This window comes from Eurytemora carolleeae, unplaced genomic scaffold (assembly GCF_000591075.1).
Source record: "Eurytemora carolleeae unplaced genomic scaffold, Eaff_2.0 scaffold233, whole genome shotgun sequence".
Lineage (NCBI taxonomy): Eukaryota > Metazoa > Arthropoda > Copepoda > Calanoida > Temoridae > Eurytemora > Eurytemora carolleeae.
In genome coordinates this window covers 116292-136058 of record NW_019396356.1, presented here as the reverse complement: position 1 = coordinate 136058, position 19767 = coordinate 116292, and the positions used below count along the sequence as shown (strand labels likewise).

The window sequence follows — 19767 nt, the reverse complement described above, 5'->3', positions numbered from 1 at the left end:
GGGGGGGGGGGGGGGAAGGGAAGTGGGAAACTTCCTGTTCGAGTATTTATACTTTCTCTCAGAATGCAATGCATGTCGTAAATATTTATACATGAAATAATAAAGTTTAGACCTGTAGAGGGAACTGTTTACATTTTAGAATATTCTCCTAGGAGACATTAATATAATATTCATTCTTTTATTTCTGTATTCACATAAAAACCTAAAGACTATAGAAAATCTATTTTAATATAATATTTTTATTCTAAACTACATTCAGGGGAAACTGTTGTTCAATGGTTTCTTCATAATTCAGAGGTTGGATTTCATTAAAAGCAAAAAGCACTTGAACAAGGTCTTGTTAGTTGAACTACTTCTCAAGTGCACTATGTACCTAATTTTTTGTTGAGGGAGGGTGGGGGGGTCGGGCAAATAAATAAACCAACAATTAATCATTTTATCATATTATGCCACAACGAAGAATGCTTTAAATATTTAATAATTAAATATTAAGTTTACTCGAAATTATTTTAATAAATAACAAATTTTAAAAATAAAAAAATTACAAAATAATATTCTTTACAAATATTTTTTCTCTTTCCGTGTTTTGTGGCTCACTCTGTAGTTTTGTGGCTCACTCTGTTTTGTGGGTCACTCTGTAGTTTTGTGGCTCACTCTGTAGTTTTGTGGCTCACTCTGTAGTTTTGTGGCTCACTCTGTATTAGATTTTACATTTGTTTCAACTTGGAGATGATTCGCTTATTATAAAGGGTTGGGCAAAGTATCAGTAATCCCAAAAACATTGATTTTATAATCCTTATATCTTTGCAACCTTTGCAACCCAATATCTTAGACCTTAGATATTTCAAACTATGAATTAAGTTAGATAAAATAATATATTGAATATTGAATTCGAGGCAAACGACTAAATTTCTTTAAGAAAGTCAACGAAAAAGTCCGTTAACGTTTGGAAAGAATCGTTATTTTAAATTCTTTCACAAATGGAAAGGACTGTAAATTATTAGAAACAAACGTAAAGGTTAAAAACGAACGTTTAATTTGAATAAAAAACCGGATTTTTTATATTGTTACTTATCCTCACCAAGACTAACTATTTTTTATACTAAGATAAAAGCCTCTAAGTTACTGCAAATGAGAATAGAATTTTATCTAAGTTTGAAAAAGGTCGGTTTCTGAAATCGTTTATTTCCATTTCTAACATTACCGACATTATACAGGGGTAACAGGGCTACACACCTTTTACAGGGGTAACAGGGTTACCCACAGGTAACAGGGGTAACAGGGCTACCCACATTACACAGGGGTAACAGGGCTAACCACATTATACAGGGGTAACAGGGCTACCCACATTATACAGGGGGAACAGGGCTACCCACATTATACAGGGGTAACAGGGCTACCCACAGGTAACAGGGCTATCAACGAAGGGTGCATGAGATTGATCGAGAGTTCAAAGACGACTGTCCGAAAGTTACCCAGTCTTTTTTCTCATGTTTATGGTTCCGTGCGACGGTAAACCTGTTTCTTTTCTTTGCTTAAATCATTCAAAATCTTTTTATGAACACCCTTCAAATCGATTCATTGTCATTAAAATCTCATCTTTTTTAGGTACCCTCAATACTTGTTAATCCAACCCAATCTTGTTTACTTAATTCACATATATTCTCACATTTAATGTCATATTAGTTTACGACTGTAATATAGTGACTGAACATAATGTTTGTTTTCTATTAAAAAGACAGAATATTTTATGGGTTCACGAACCCCAGGTCACTAACTACATTGTACTCGTGTATTTCACTTTTCCAACTGCAATAGTTTAGGTACAATGGGCCAATAATAAAACATATATATATAGATAGATAGAAACATATATAGTGTATACTCTGACCAGCCTATTACTGCTGCCTAAACACACCGGTTATCTAGAAGCAACTAACATAGGTTTGATACCCGATGCTATAAATCTTTGATATTTTAATCTATGAATTCTGTTAGATCAAATAATCTAAGTTTGAAATATCAAAAGTTTAAACCGTCATGGTTGCAAATATATAGGAATCAGAAAACTTGAGTTTGTGGCAAAGAATCTCTTCTTTGTTTCCTATTGAAATATTTGTTTTCTTAATAATGCTATAATATGTCTGATCTGATTGAAACGCTAGCTAAAAACACTGTAAAGTAACAAGGAGGAGGAAAAGGTCAATTGACATTACCATAAGTTGAACTACGCCATCTAAATATATACTTTGCTTTGAGTGTCTTTTTGTTTGTTTGTCCGTTTTTATCCAATAAACATCAAAACGGCTGAATCGTTGAGTCCAAATTTTGTGTGGGACCTGCACATGACGTCCCAGGGAAGATATATTGATAATCAAAATTTCTAAGATTTTCCTCCAACAAAATTCGATGTATTCAAAGAGAAAATGTTCACAATTGAAATAGTAGATGGGGCACGAGGCGCCTTAAAATCATAGTTAATATATGTATTCAGTGTCACGCAAATCTGCCCCTTTAGTAAAAGTAAATTTAACCTATATGAAGCATAAAGTGTGACCGCGTCAACCTTATTGCACCGGCAAGTCCTGTCCTTAGAGCTAGGTACAGTACAAACTGGGACCGGAAAGGTTGACCCGGCTCGGAAATTCAAATGCACTAAGGCTCCTCATGGTGTAATACCGTGTATGTGTATATCTTCGTGTATGAATAAATCGTACAATACTATTGATTTCTCTGTTTAAAGAGAATGTTCGTGAAAACGAGGTGTCCAATGAACCATCATATTATAAATCAGTGTTATTGTAGATTCTATTCGATGTTTCTGTACAGAGAACTCAATATAAACATTCCACCACGGACCCTGCAAATTGTTTGTACGCAAGTCTAAAACATCAAAGAGACAATTTCTTATATTCATACATTTTTTCGTAAAAAGGCTGTAAAATGTATTTAATATCAAACCAATCGAATCCTGCAGAATAAACAATTAATGTCACATTATCAATCATCCATAAAGTTTCTTGGATTAAAGATAATAATCTTTTTTTTATAATTTGATCATTTTCTTATGCTTTCTCCTTTAAAAGTAAGAAAATATAAATGTTTGTGTGAATGCCTATCTTGCAATTTTCGTCCTTTTTCTTCTTTTCTAATTTTAATTTCAAATGATCATGTTTAAAGAGAAATTCAAATCATTTAAAACTAATCAAATAATTAGAAAAAAAACCAGCTAAAAAATGGCTTTTTTTTGATAAAGAAACACACACATAAAATTTGGATATTCATTTATCATAATAAGATATTTTTGGCTCTTTACAATCGATTGTAAAGTGGATCTATAGGACACCCCAGAGTACAATACACATTACACCAAGACTTGGTTATCACCAATATAATAATGTAAAACAAATGTATGTATTGTTTACAGTGATAACCAAAAAACAGTGGAATTATTGTTATTATTGTTCTTTTGTTAACATTTCTCATCACTCCATTCAAATTCACAAAGTTGCATTTTTCCTTTTAGATCGTAAATGATTCAATTAAATTTAAACCTTCTGATCTTACAACCTATAAGTGTCGAATTAAATCTAACAAAAATCTTGCATATATACGTTTTGGTATAATTTTGACAGAGTTTTATATCAATTTATCGAGACAGGAACATCAGATAGAACTCTTATATGTCTCAATCCACTCCTGAGATTCTCAGGTTTCAGTCTATACCCCTTTTCATTTTTCCTCTACAGTCCCTTTAAGATTATTGTGACTAGAACTAACATTAAAAAAACTTTCAGTAGATGTTTCAATTGGTAAAAACAATTTTATATATATTTTCTTTAAATTTAGGTTAATTACATTTATTAACGATTAACAATGAATGAAGCGTTCTGATGATCAATTTACATATTTATATATATACGTCAATCAATGGTTTAATTCTTTGATGATATGACAATATTAGTTTGATGCCAGGTTTACATATATCTGTCAGATTCAAGTTTAAATACCAATAGGTTGGTATTCAGATACTCCATCAAACTTATCCTAAAAGTATAATTTTTGTATATAAAATAAACTGTTAGTGTAAATTAAAAAGACCCTCCATGAAAAGATGACAATGTCCGATTCACAACGCAGCCCTTCAAACCTTTATCTGAAATTGTTGATGATATTGTCGTTTTTCTAGCTTTTAGTGTGTAATTATGTTATGTTTTACTGCGCTAGAAATGCGTAAGTCACTTTTGTAAAGAAACCAAAATTGAAACTAAAGGGACAGTTCGGCTATAATGTAAGGTAGTTGAACTGAGTTCGGCTATAATGTAAGGTAGTTGAACTGAGTTCGGCTATAATGTAAGGTAGTTGAACTGGCTATAATGTAAGGTAGTTGAACTGAGTTCGTCTATAATGTAAGGTAGTTGAACTGAGTTCGTCTATAATGTAAGGTAGTTGAACTGAGTTCGTCTATAATGTAAGGTAGTTGAACTGAGTTCGTCTATAATGTAAGGTAGTTGAACTGTATAATGTAAGGTAGTTGAACTGAGTTCGTCTATAATGTAAGGTAGTTGAACTGAGTTCGGCTATAATGTAAGGTAGTTGAACTGAGTTCGTCTATAATGTAAGGTAGTTGAACTGAGTTCGTCTATAATGTAAGGTAGTTGAACTGAGTTCGGCTATAAAGTAAGGTAGTTGAACTGAGTTCGTCTATAATGTAAGGTAGTTGAACTGAGTTCGGCTATAAAGCAAGGTAGTTGAACTGAGTTCGTCGTCTATAATGTAAGGTAGTTGAACTGTATAATGTAAGGTAGTTGAACTGAGTTTGCAATGTTGTGGACAAATCTTTAGGATTCATTTGAGACATATTAAACTTTTTTAAGATTTGTAAATCCTGTGTTTGAGCGCAAAGTCGACGTTCAAAACTCGTACTTTGAGGCGGATACGCTTTCAGAATTGTTTTTTTAATTATTAAATAACGACGACAAAAAATGTAAACAAAATTCTGCAGTAAACTAATTAGTTGTTTAGGAACAGGTTGAAAAAATAAAATTTAATCTTATATTCGGAAATAAGTGATCTTATTCAATTATTAGTTTCTAGAATCTCTGATTATTCACAAAGATTTTCTGCAGATATTCTGAAATTTCTATTGAAAAGACGACATTTGAAGAATTTAAAGAAATCTGCGAATAAATTCATTGAAAATAAGAAATTCAATATAATGATGAAAACGAAATAATTGTTTCTAACATTGATTTATTGACAAACTTCTTTTGAGAAATATGCTTTTAAACATCTAATTAGTTTACTGTATAATTTTTACTTTATTTTTCGACGTTGAAAACGTAAACCTTCCAAATTCATGATTTTGAACGTCGACTATGCACTCAAACTCAATAATTATACATCGTGGAAAGTAAAACGTTTTATATGTCTCAAATGAATCCTGAAAAACTGCATACTGCATACACTGCATACTCAGCTTAACTACCTTACATAGCCGGTCTGTCCCTTTAACCAGTTCACAAAATCATAAATATTGACATATATATATTTGACGATGCTTGTAAGGGTACCATTGCCAATCTTTGAATGCAGGGCCCCTAAAAATTTACTTTAAGAGTAATTTAAAAAGTGTAAAAGTGGAAATAAAGGATATGTGTTGTATTCATTTTATATCTCTACACAATAACTTAAATATTATATATAATGTCTGCATTGTTAGATTTATAATCTTAAAACAGGAATGGTTTACAAAAACAGGTTTTATATTTAAAAAAAAAACACTACAGTGATTGCCCTTTGTCTTTAGGAATCTTCGTTATTTTTTTTTTGAATGAAAGTACTTTCCGCGCTGTCCTAATAAGTTACCGAAAAATGTTTTTAATAATATATACCAGAAAAAACACACGCATAATTTTGCGAAAAAAGTAGGCTTCGGAAAGTAGGTTTTGGAAACAAGGTTTTTTAAAAAACTAGGTCCCGAAATATAGGTTTCAGATTTAAAGTTTTAGAGACTAGGTTTTGGAAACTTGGTTTTTGGAAACTCGGTTTCGGAAACTCGGTTTAGAAAACTCGGTTTCGGAAACTCGGTTCAGAAAACTCGGTTTCGGAAGCACTAGATCCTGCCAAAATCCAAGATGCATATTCTTGGGTTTAAAGTTACTTCTAGCAGTGGACCATATTTGAGGACTAATACATTTATAAACATATAAAAGGTGTCTTACGAAACATGGCAGTTAAAAGACGACTTGATGTCTTTTTTATCTTTGAAATAATTTGCGGCATCAATTTGTAAACCCTTCTTTAAAATTTGTTATCTTTAAAATAATATTCACAAAATTGCAAGTTACCATTCATTCAAAGTTGGCAATGCTCGATTAACAACGGTACTTTTTACCTGATAAATTATGTAAAAGATGTTGTCACTTTTATAGGTTTAAAGATGTTTAATTATGAAATTTCCTACATGTTTTCTTGCAATAGAAATGCGTATCAAGTCATTTTTGAAGAGAAACTATAATTGAAAAAAATTAGTTTTCAAACATTGAATTCTTGATCAGACAAAGTTTTTTTAAACTGGACTTCTGCAAATAATTTGAAGGATTAAGACGATCTTCAAGTCGTCTCAAAACTATCATGTTTCGTGGGACACCCTGTATATACACAAAACAAAGGAGATAAAGATAATATTTCAATCCCTTTTTCAAGAATTTAAGTTCTCGTGAAAATGTTTCTCATATTTCCGCAATCCAATTCAAGCATTCAGTTAGAACTTAGAAGCCTGTTAAAATCAAACATTTTTAAAAATAAAAGTAAAAATAACCAATTCAGCGAATAAATCTTTATTTGTATCATTTTTAATTTTTTGTAATCGTTCAATTGTTACCATTTAAAAGTATGGTTTCTCTCTAATTAAACAGTTTATTTAAGAGGTTTATCTCCTAAGCAATTTAACACATCAGGGTAAGTAAATTTTCTCATTCTTTGATGGTTTTCTAGCAATAAACACGTTTATTTCTCAAGAAGATCGTTTGCCAGTTCGAGCAATCGATCATTATTAGAGAAGATCGTGTATTAGCACTTACTTGTGTTAGGGGGCCATATTTAATAAATACTTGGAATTAGTTAATCCACCTAGACGAGTTTTGACCTTTTCTTCCCAACTTCAATCGGCGCATAAAAGAAATGGTTCAACTACATCTACGCGGTTCAACTACTACTCACTGGTTCAATGAGTCTCCAATTGTGATATTAGCATTGTTTACCTACTAATCCGTATAGCACAATTGGATAAACTGTATAAAATGAATATATATGCTGTGATTGATTGAAAAATACCTTAGCATGATGGTATCTCAGGGATTGGAGCATTTCCTCATTAGTTCTCAGTCGTGGAGTCAGGGACCCCTCATTCATCTTCCTCGGAATAGAATCCGCTTTCAAGCTCAAATACGACATGTCAGGGGTCCTCAGAAGATTTCTGCCGGACTGTTCAGGGGCCCTTAGGATGTCTCGGCTCGCACCAGATAGATTCACGCCCCTCATCCTTAGAAGATTTGCCACATACGCCTCTGCCTCATCCTGCACCAAAATATGAGTTCATTATTTTTTTATATTTCAGGGTGGGTAGATTTACAGCCCTCGTGTGTGACGGAAAATCCGCTGATCCATTTTACTGATTTTTCTTGAAACCAATCCATTAATTATTCATGAAAAAAAACACACAATTTTTATTCTTAACTCGAATTTACAAGTTAATCTTGAAATAATTCATTTACTTTTTTTTAACGGATGTATTCTTAAGATCCTTTATTAATATAATTTTATTTTTAACACGAATCCATTATTCATTGTTATAACGAATCCATTATTCATTGTTATAACGAATCCATTATTCATTGTTATAAGGAATCCATTATTCATTGTTATAACGAATCCATTATTCATTGTTATAACGAATCGATTATTTGTTCTTTGAACGAATTCCTATTTATTCTTAAAGCGAATTTACTATTTATTTTTATTTAAACAAATTCATTCCATTATTTATTCTTGAATGTTATACACTATTTATTCTTGAACTTAATCCACAATTTATTCTTATAACGAATCGATTATTTAGAACTTGAAATGAATCTACTATTTATTCTTGAAAAGAACCCATTCTTTATTCTTGAAAAGAATTCATTATTTATTCTTGAAACTAATCTTAACTGATTATTTTAAAAACCAATCCACTATTTATTGTTGAAACTAATTCACTAGTTTTATTTAAACTTTAACCTGTATATAATGTTATTGAACGTACTACTTTTTACTTATTCATTATTTAAAACTCATCTCCTTAAAATACTACGGGTGCATTTTCAAGCACCTTCTATTTCTATCCCAGTCAATAATTTTCAAACTTTTCTTTTCGTAGCTTCAAATTTTCTTTGACATGACATGATTATTACTTGAGATAAAGTACCCACCCTAAAGCAAATCAAACATGGTGGAAATCTATGTTTAGGTTTCCGTCCCTTGTAAATCCAGACCTAAACAGTTCGCAATTCATTCATTGTTATTTGTCATGCCGTTTTTAAAACAAATGTGCAAGGAAGGATCATCATGCTTGTCAAAAAAAACTTATCTTGGAACATTAAGAAACATGCAAAGTTTTCAAAAACGTATCACTAAGTTCTGAAAATTCTAAAAAATGCTTTTTTCAGCAACAAAAATCAAGGGTCGTCTTTTATATCAATTGGTGAGATAAAAAACGTTTGCGGCATCTACAAAATCCTATCATTTACTTATAACCTCACAAGTAGCACTAGAATGCAACTTCATTGTAAAAACACAAACCTTTCAAAAACTGCTAAATTTTAATCATCTCGTTCTGAGTTTTTTTTGCCTTTTTTGGTAATTAATGTCTATAATCTTTTCCACAAATTCCTTAAGTTAATATTATAATTTAACCTCTGGACCGTTCTTTAAGTTAACATGAACACAAACACTATATTAGAAATTTCATCTTATTCACGTAAAAACTATATAATACAGAGAAAGGTATAGTTCGCTTAATATTTAATTGTTTCCCAATTATAGTTTATAATTAAGCTAATACATACAAGTTAACAACAAAAGTGAGTACCATAAAGCAGTTGAATTTGTACTGTACTGTACTGTACTGTACTGTACTGTACTGTACTGTACTGTACTGTACTGTACTGTACTGTACTGTACTGTACTGTACTGTACTGTACTGTATCTGATGGGGAAAATTGTGAAGTCCATTTTTTAAACATCCAAGTTTATATATTTTGTAAGAGTCTCTTAAGATTTTAAGATGTTAACCTGTTTTCAAAATTGTATACCCGATAATTTTGCTTTTATCACAATATGCAATAATTTACCTTTTTTAAATATAAACCACAAATATGTTTCAAATATTTTTCAAAAATCGTTTTGAACAATTTTAAAGATCGTTTTGGTTAATATCTAGGGTCAGAAACCATTTTTGCTAAACGTAATAAAAGAAAACTTAAAGATGTTTGAACTTTACTTTGTGTTAAATTCATCAAATCCTTTTAGGGTTTTAACGATGGCCTTCCTTAGCTCTGTCCGATTTACATTAGTACCTTTTAAACCTATTGTTTGATCCAGATACCAGGAATGACTAAGAAATCTTTGTTTTTTCTAACAAGATGTTGATTTTTTTTTGTGAACCATGTAACGTCATTCGCACTGAGGGTTGTATAGTGTATTCAATTCTCAGTTGGAAAAAGGATGTTTTAAACGACGATGATTAGTTTGTGGTTTCAAGGTAATTGAAAAAAAAACAGTTTAGTTATGAAGGGTTACTTGAAATTACGTCTACAATTGCATTTAATGAAAATTGAATGACCTGGGAATCTGCGCTATGAACATCATCATTTTCTCTCAGGGCCTGTTCTCTCTTCAGCTTAATCAGATCTTTCATTTTCTCTCTCAATACAGTTCCCTAGATAGTTTTTGTAGGTTCATAAACCTGAATACAGTTCCCTAGGTATATTATAGAGGTGTATAGACTTAGATAAAATTCCAAAGATAGTTTATATAGGTTTATAAACGTGAATACAGTTCTTTAGAAAGTTCATAAACCTCAACACAGTTCCCTTTATAGTTTAAATAGGTTCATAAACTTCAATAAAATTCCTAGATAGTATATATAGGTTCATAAACCTCAACACAGTTCCCTTTATAGTTTATATAGGTTCATAAACCTCAACACAGTTCCCTAGATAGTTTATATAGGTTCAGAAACCTCAATACAGTTCCCTTTATAGTTTATATAGGTTCGTAAACCTTAATACAGTTCCCTGGAAAGTTGATAAAGTTTCATAAACCTCAATACAGTTCCCTAGATAGTTTATATAGGTTCATAAACCTCAGCACAGTTCCCTAGATAGTTTATATAGGTTCATCAACCTCAATACAGTTCCCTAGATAGTTTATATAGGTTCATAAACCTCAACACAGTTCCCTAGATAGTTTAGGTTCATAAACGTAAATACAGTTCCCTAGATAGTTTATATAGGTTCATAAACCTCAGCACAGTTCCCTAGATAGTTTATATAGGTTCATAAACCTCAATACAGTTCCCTAGATAGTTTATATAGGTTCAGAAACCTCAATACAGTTCCCAGGATAGTTAATATAGGTTCATAAACCTCAATACAGTTCCCTGGATAGTTAATATAGGTTCATAAACCTCAATACAGTTCCCGAGATAGTGTTTTTAAGGTAATAAACCTCAATAGAGTTCCCTAGATAGTTTTTATAGGTTCATAAACCTCAACACAGTTCCCTAGATAGTTTATATAGGTTCATAAACCTCAACACAGTTCCCTAGATAGTTTATATAGGTTCATAAACGTAAATACAGTTCCCTAGATAGTTTATATAGGTTCATAAACCTCAACACAGTTCCCGAGATAGTTTATATAGGTTCATAAACCTCAACACAGTTCCCGAGATAGTTTATATAGGTTCACAAACCTTAATACAATTTCCTGGAAAGTTTATGTGGTGCATAAACCTCAAAACAGTTCCATGGATAGTTTATACAGAATCATAAACCTGAATATAGTTCCCTGGAAAGTTTCTATAGGTTCATAAACCATTCCTGGATAGTTGGTATAGTTTCATAAACTTCAATATAATTCCCTAGAAAGTATATATAGGTTCATAAACCAGAAACCTCAATACAGTTCCCTGGATAGTTTATGTAGGTTCATAAACCTTAATACAGTTCCCTAGATAGTTTATACAGGTTCACAAACCCCAATAAAGTTCCCTGGATGGTTTATGTAGGTTCATAAACTTTAATACAGTTCCCTAGATAGTTTATACAGGTTCACAAACCTCAATACAGTTCCATGGATAGTTTATGTAGGTTCATAAACCTTAATACAGTTCCCTAGATAGTTTATAAAGGTCCATTAACCTCAAAACAGTTCCAAAGATAGTTTATATAAGTTTCATAAATGTGAATACAGTTCCCTAGCTAGTTTATATAGGCTCATAAACCTCAAAACAGTTCCCTGGATTGTTTATATAGGCTCATAAACCTCAACACAGTTCCCTAGATACTAGATTGTATATATAGGTTCATAAACTTCAACTCAGTTTCCTGGATAGTTTTTATAGGTTCATAAACCATAACCTCAATACAGTTCCCTGGATAGAATTTTTATAGGTATACAGTTCCATAGATAGTTAATATAGGTATAAGAAAAAAATAAAGACACAAATTAAATACAAATACAGCTGATGGGGAAAATTGTGAAGTCCATTTTTTAAACATCCAAGTTTATATATTTTGTAAGAGTCTCTTAAGATTTTAAGATGTTAACCTGTTTTCATAGAGAGAGAGAGAGAGAGAGAGAGAGAGAGAGAGAGAGAGAGAGACAAAAATACAAAAACAGATTTGGCATACAGATACAGATAAAATACGGAGACAGTTATGTAATAAATACTATAGCAAATTCCATATTTATAAACCTGAACACACCTAGATAAATTACGTTGTACAATGTACATTGTCTGTAGATGTAAATGCGCTTGTAAATAACCACGCAAAACTTGTATTGCGATTAATCTAATTACTATTGTAGATAACGACGTCAAACTTATAATTACGTTCATTAACTTAACCTGTATCATAGAACTCAAACTAAATGTCAGTTGGAATAATACTCCACTTTGATTACGGTGTGATGTAATTGTTTCTTGGTTAGCGACAAGAAGGGTCCTGAATCAATTTCTTGAAAGATAGCTTTAGATTAGGAATTACATTGAGTAAGACAGATACCTGAGAATACAGACTGAGTTGTATCCGAATTGATATTGACTATGGTATTTGTGATGAACCTTGAGTTCAAGATTGAGTTGTATATTGTAAGACAGATACAGATACGGGAGGGGAAATCTGAATTATTCATTCTTAAATCTATTTAATAAAGCTCTTCGCTCTTCATATATACATGTCAACTATAGCCGGCCAAACTTCTGGACCGAATGGGCTGAAATTTTTTGAAGGAAACCATGGGTGTCCAAGAGGTGGCAAAAGCAAAAAAAATTAAATATTCTTTTTTTCAAAATCAGTTTTTTTATTCCACGGGCAACTCGGGGCACTCCAGCTAGTATAAAACATATTTATTATTATTATCTAATTTCTAAACCTGATCTCTCTCCTGATCAACAGCTTTGTCCCCAACGATTCCCTGAGAGAAAAATTAAGTTTATCAACAAGAATATTTTTAAATGTTTATTTATTAATTTTAATATTAGTCTTTGATTTTTTGAATTCTTAACCCATTTTCATTTCTTATAAAAGTTTCGCTTAAATACTTATAGTAATATTATGAAAAGAAAAACGTAAGCCAAATTACTTGTACAGCTTTGTGACCTTGTAGCTCCTCTATTTTTATTTTATGCCCATAAGAAAATCTATTTTTTAAATATTAAAACTTATTTATTCTTCCGATACAGTGATAACCAGAAAACTGTGGAATAGGAAGACGACTTTAGGCTCAAGCTATGACTTTAAATAGTCTTATAAACATGAGACACAGCAATTATGCAGAGTTTAAACATACATATTTATTTTAAGAACAATTATTATGATAATTACCCTGATTCTGTCCAACATATTGTGCCCATTGCTGATCATGGCAAGGTTTTCTAGCACTAAAAAATTTATATTTTAGAAAATGTTCAAAGACTACCACGGGGTTTAAATCAATTTGTTTGTCTGCATAAGATAGAGATCAATGATTGATCCCAAGATACCGAAGAGATTCCCCGTTTGTTCTCTGGTATCCCTGGTACCCCTTGTGGTTCTTATGATTTCCCCAGCCCCTTGACCCCTGAACCCCATATTGAACAAAGAAAAATGGTGAGAGGTTACAAGCAAAGGATGATACTTTAAAAACGAAGAAAAAATGAAAGGGGGGGTTCCTGTCTTGAGAAATTATATAAAACTGTGTCAAATTTATACAAAAATCTAAATATATAAAATTTTGTAGATAAATAGTAGGTTTAAATAGATTATATTCAGCAAATACGCAACCAACCTGAAAACGACGATATCCCAGAGGAGCCTAAGTAACTTAGGTTTGCTCCTATTATTATTTGAATTTAATAATTTTTCATTTTTAATAGATATAATTGACAATATAATAAATATGTCTGTATCATATGTGACCAGAACTCCCACCAATGGCAGTGCAGTATTTTTATCACATGACTATCTGTATCATGTGACCAGTATACTGCACTGCCATTGTTGGGAGTTCTGGTCATGTGATACGGACGTATAAATAACATGCTGAATATGATAGAGTTTTGTATAATTTGACACAGTTTTATATAATTTCTCCAGACAGGAACATCAGATAGACTCTTATAGGTCTCAATCAACTCCTAAAATTCTTAGGTTTCAGCCTATACCCCCTTTCAATTTTCCTTTACAGTCCCTTTAAGGAAACAGACAGTATGAATTACAAATATGATCGTCTCTGAAGTTTCATCCTTTGTGGTTAACCCTGTAATTTGAGTTTATTAAATAAACGAAAAAATCCATTTATTTTACTGATATTCTTACATTCTGGTCTGTATCTGAATGATGTGAACCGCTTCTGTCTGCTGCTTCTGGGGGGAGTTCCCTCATCGTGACCGAAATTTGTATACTCCAGCGACCGCGCTAGGTTTGGCAGGTAAACTCCAGGTTTTGGCGCCAAATTAGTCAATTGTACTGTCTTTGCTTGAGAGAAAGAGGCGAGACTAAATAACAAGATGTACTTTGAAGTCTGTAGAACCATTCTGGAGTAAACACATTTATAAATGCAATGCTGGAAACTACCGTTTTTAAAAATAAATTGACATTCTTAAGGGGAATGCGAACGTGATTCCAGTGATTCGTTTTTTATAAAGTCATGACCGATTTACAACGTTACTCTTTAAGCCTACGTCTGATCATTGAAGACGGATATGTCCATATTTTTCAAGCTTAAAAGTCAGTGCTTTATCAAATTCATTTTTGTTATCCATTTGTGGTGTGCACTATGATTTTCCGTTAAATATTCAGCTTGTAAAATAAGGATGTCTCCGTTGTCGATTATCAGATAATAATTTTTCATTTATTTTTATTTAGGACGTTTGCCCCTATCATAATCTAAATAGATAATAAAGGGCATTTTTTCTATTTCCGTTACCTAACAACAAACAAATGATGCCTCTTTAACTGCGTCTTAACCTAAAGTATCTATTTATTGTGAGAAAAAAAAATTAGGAAAAATAATTGATTGAAAATTTATCAGCAAAATTTGCTGCTTTAGCAACAGTTTTTTTTTTCTTTTTTAGATTTTCATTGACCATTGTCTTGGCTTTATGGAATATTTAAATATTTTTTCTTAATTTAACAGCTTTTTACTTTTAGTATTGTACGTTGTGCCAGGTTTGTAGTTATATACTGCCTCACCCCCTTATTCAATATTTCTTAATTAATCCATTCAAAATAATCATTAACGCCATTAATGTAATAAAATATATTTTACGATCAGTAACTTTAAGAACAAACAAAAACGTTGGTCCGTTCCATTATTTTAACTAACCATTGATGAATAAGTTTAAGCGTGCCCAGCCCTACTGATAACCTAGCATAATTTTTTTTTCACTCAAGATACTGAAATAAAATTACAAAAAAAAACGGGTGGTAGTTAACTTAGTATAGAATTAATTATTTTCAATTCTGGTTTGTACGTAAATGCAAGTTGCAAAATTATTGTTCTGAGACTAAACAAATAATTTAAATTTCAAACTGATCGAGATAGTAAAACAAAGATATCTTTTATATTGTTATTTAGATAAGTTTGCAATTTTATAGGGTGTTGCTGTGAATCGGACATGCCACTGAAATTGGAGGGTCACTTGAAACTAAACTTACAGTCCCCCAAAAAAATATCTGGTAAGATCAAGGTTCAATAATATCTAGAAATATCTGGGTTTAAGGAATAGCTATAGGAAACTCTGGGTTTAAAGACTATCTAGGAAACTCAGGGTTTAAGGACTATCTATCAAACTCAGGGTTCAAGGAATATCAAGAAAAATCAGAATTCAAGGAATATCTAGCAAACTCAGGGTTCAAGGAATATCAAGAAAAATCAGAATTCAAGGAATATCTAGCAAACTCAGGGTTCAAGGAATATCTAGGAAACTCAGGGTTCAAGGAATATCTAGGAAACTCTGGGTTTAAAGAATATCTAGGAAACTCAGGGCTCAAGGAATATCTAGCAAACTCAGGGTTCAAGGAATATTTAGGAAATTCTGGATTTAAAGAAAATCTAGGAAGCTCAGGATTCAAGGAATTTATAGGAAACTAAGAGTTCAAGGAATATCTAGAAAACTCAAGGTTCAAAAAATATCTAGGAAACTCTGGGTTCAAGGAATATATAGGAAACTAAGGGTTCAAGGAATATCTAGAAAACTAAAGGTTCAAGGAATATTTAGGAAACTCAGGGTTCCAGGAATATATAGGAAACTCTGGGTTCAAGGAATATCTAGGAAACTAAGAGTACAAGGAATATCTAGAAAGCTCACGGTTCAAGGAATATCTAGGAAACTCTGGGTTCAAGGAATGCCTGGGAAACTCAGGGTTCAAGAAATATGTAGGAAACTCAAGGTTCAAGGACTATCTAGGAAACTCAGAGTTCAAGGAATATCTAGGACAATCTGGGTTTAAGTAATATCTAGGAAACTCAGGTTTTAAGAAATATGTAGGAAGCTCAGGGTTCGAGGAAAATCTAGGCTAATCAGGGTTCAAGGACTATCCAGGAAACTCCTGGTTCAAGGAATATATAGGAAACTCAGGGTTCAAGGATTATCTAGGAAACTCAGGGTTCGAGGAATATCTAGGAAACTCATGGTTCAAGGAATATCAAGAAAAACCAAAATTCAAGGAATATCTAGGAAACTCAGGGTTCAAGGAATAAATCAGGATTCAAGGAATATCTAGCAAACTCAGGGTTCAAGGAATATCTAGGCTAAACAGGGTTCAAGGAATATCCAGGAAACTCCGAGTTCAAGGAATATCTAGGAAACTCAGGGTTCAAGGAATATATAGGAAACTCAGGGTTCCAGGAATATCTAGGAAACTTAGGGTTCAAGGAATATCTAGGAAACTCATGGTTCAAGGAATATCAAGAAAAACCAGAATTCAAGGAATATCTAGGAAACTCAGGGTTCAAGGAATACCTGGGAAAATCAGGATTCAAGGAATATTTAGGAAACTCGGGGTTCAAAGAATATCTAGGAAACTCAGGGTTCAAGGAATATATATGAAACTCAGGGTTCAACAAATATCTAGGAAACTCAGGGTTTTAGGAATATCTAGGAAACTCGGGATTTCAAGGAATATATAGGAAACTCAGGGTTGAAGGAATAAATAGGAAACTCAGGGTTCAAGAAATATCAAGGAATCTCAGGGTTCAAGAAATATATAGGAAGCTCTGGGTTCAAGAAATATCTAGGAAACTCAGGGTTCAAGGAACATCTGGGCTATACAGGGTTCAAGGATTATCTAGGAAACTCCGAGTTCTATGAATATCTAGGAAACTCAGGGTTCAAGGAATATATAGGAAGCTCTGCGTTCAAGGAATATTTAGGATACTCAGGGTTCAAGGAATATCAAGGAAACTCAGAGTTCAAGGAATATCTAGGAAATTTAGGGTTCAAGAAATATCAAGAAAACTCAGGGTTTAAGAAATATCTAGGAAACTCAGAGTTTAAGAAATTTAGAAAATTTAGAAAATTTAGGGTTCAAGAAATATCTTGAAAACTCAGGTTTTTAGGAATATCTAGGAAACTCATGAATCAAGGAATATATAGGAAACTCAGGGTTGAAGGAATATATAGGAAACTCAGGGTTCAAGAAATATCAAGGAAACTCAGGGTTCAAGAAATATAGGAAACTCTGGGTTCAAGGAATGCCTGGGAAACTCAGGGTTCAAGGAATATCTAGGAAACTCAGGGTTCAAGGATTTTCTAAGAAACTCAGGGTTCAAGAAATATCTAGGAAACTCAGGGTTCAAGGAATATCAAAGAAACTCAGGGTTCAAGAAATATCTAGATAACACAGAGTTCATGAAATATATAGGAAACTCGGGGTTCAAGGAATATCTAGGAAACTCAGGGTTCATGGAATATCTAGGAAACTCGGGGTTCAAGGAATTTCTATGAAATTTAGGGTTCAAGGAATATCTAGGAAACTCAGGGTTCAAGGAATATCTAGGAAACTCAGGATTCCAGGAATATCTAGAAAACACAGGGTTCAAGAAATATATAGGAAATTCGGGGTTCAAGAAATATCTAGCAAACTCAGGGTTCAAGGAATATCTAGGAAATTCAGGGTTTAAGAATTATCTAGGAAACTCAGGGTTTCAGGAATATCTAGGAAACTCAGGGTTCAAGGAATATCTAGGAAACTCAGGGTTCAAGGAATATCTAGCAAACTCAGGGTTCAAGGAATATCTAGGAAATTCAGGGTTTAAGAAATATCTAGGAAACTCACGGTTAAAGAAATATCTAGAGATCTCGGGGTTCAAGAAATATCTAGGAAACTCAGGGTTCAAGGAATATCTAGCAAACTCAGGGTTCAAGGAATATCTAGAAACTCAGGGTTTAAGGAATATCTAGGAAACTGAGGGTTCAAGAAATATTCTTTGCTTTAGTTTAGAGAATCTTTGGATAATACTTGATGCCACATTTCAAAGAGAAAAATCATTACTTAGGATCGTACAACCTTCTAATTGATACTAAATGGTGGATGTTAATTCATTCATCAAGATGAAATATGTTTATTCCTAGTCTAGAGTTGTATTTAGCTTCCTGGTTCAATGTTTACTAATCTTCTCTCTGCTCCAGGTATACTAGAGAATACAAGGAGATTTACCCCCGAGCATATAGATAATACCGGAGGAGGATTCATCGGCAACGGAGAAATAAAACAGGGAGAAGGAGAAGATCCTAAAATATGGAAGAAGATGGAAGGAGATGGAAGTAGATGGAAGGAGATGGAAGGAGATAAAAGGAGATAAAAGGAGATGGAAGGAGATGGAAGGAGATGGAAGGAGATTGAAGGGGATGAAAGGAGATGGAAAGGAGACGGAAGGAGATGGAAGGAGATGGAAGAAGATGGAAGGAGATGGAAGGAGATGGAAGGAGCTGGAAGGAGATGGAAGGAGATGGAAGGAAATGGAAGGATATGGAAGGAGATAAAAGGAGATAGAAGGAGATGGAAAGAGAGAGAAGGAGATGGAAGAAGATGGAAGGAGATGGAAGGAGTATGGAAGGAGATGGTAGGTGATGGAAGAGATGGATGGAGATGGTTTTTTCAGAAACTTTTTACTGAGACTTTCTTGCATAAAAATTCTAGACGACAGGAGCTCAGAGTACGTCGTATATATCGCATTCACCGTTGTCCCATGTAAGATGAACATCCTTTCAATGAAAATCTTCTTTATAAAAGTAGCTTAGTTTATTCTAATTAACATTCATCCGTTTATATTATTATTTTATTATTAGTTTTATCCTCTTCACTAAACCAAACTACGCACAACTTTATGCTTCGGTTTCAAACACGAGAGGTTTTTTATCCTCCAAAGAGTCTTCAAAACAGTTCTGAGATGATTTTCATAATTTAAAATTTTATTCAAAGTGAGAATTAACGTCTGTCCAAATTATGGAGCTTGTGCTGTTGTGCACATGGAGGAAATTAATTCTCCTCTGAAGAGGGGGGTCAAGTTCAAAATGTAAAAAATCAAAATCTTTGACCCAGGAAATCCTGAAAAAGTATCTGTCAGCTGACATGACAGATACTTGAAAGTCCAATTTAAACCATGTTGTTTTTTTTATTTAAATTATGAAGGTTTCATTTAAACCATGTAATTTTTCATTTTAACCATGTAGTTTTCATTTTTACCATGTAGTTTTTCATTTAAACCATGTAGTTTTCATTTAAACCATGTAGTTTTTAATTTAAACCATGTAGATTTTCATTCAAACCATGAAGGTTTCATTTAATCATGTTGTTTTTCATTTAAACCTTTAGTTTGCATTTAAACCATGTAGTTTTTCATTTAAACCATTAGTTTTTATCTAAACCGTGTAGTTTTCATTTAAACCATGTAGTTTTCATTTTAACCATGATGTTTTTCATTTAAACCATGTACTTTTAATTTTAACTAT

General features: G+C 32.6%; 1 protein-coding gene across 1 annotated transcript; it reads right to left on the bottom strand.

Annotated features, from left to right (window-relative positions):
* Nucleotides 1–3799: 3799 nt before the first annotated feature.
* Nucleotides 3800–18470, bottom strand: LOC111701611 (uncharacterized). The gene is made up of 7 exons (XM_023472975.1): nucleotides 18384–18470; nucleotides 14129–14346; nucleotides 13157–13212; nucleotides 12705–12746; nucleotides 9887–9982; nucleotides 7339–7581; nucleotides 3800–4047 (listed from the first exon to the last, which is right to left on the bottom strand). Exons 2-7 carry the CDS (start codon nucleotides 14343–14345, stop codon nucleotides 4003–4005), a joined length of 699 nt encoding a protein of 232 aa, XP_023328743.1. The 5' UTR covers nucleotide 14346; nucleotides 18384–18470; the 3' UTR covers nucleotides 3800–4002.
* Between the last annotated feature and the right edge of the window lie 1297 nt (nucleotides 18471–19767).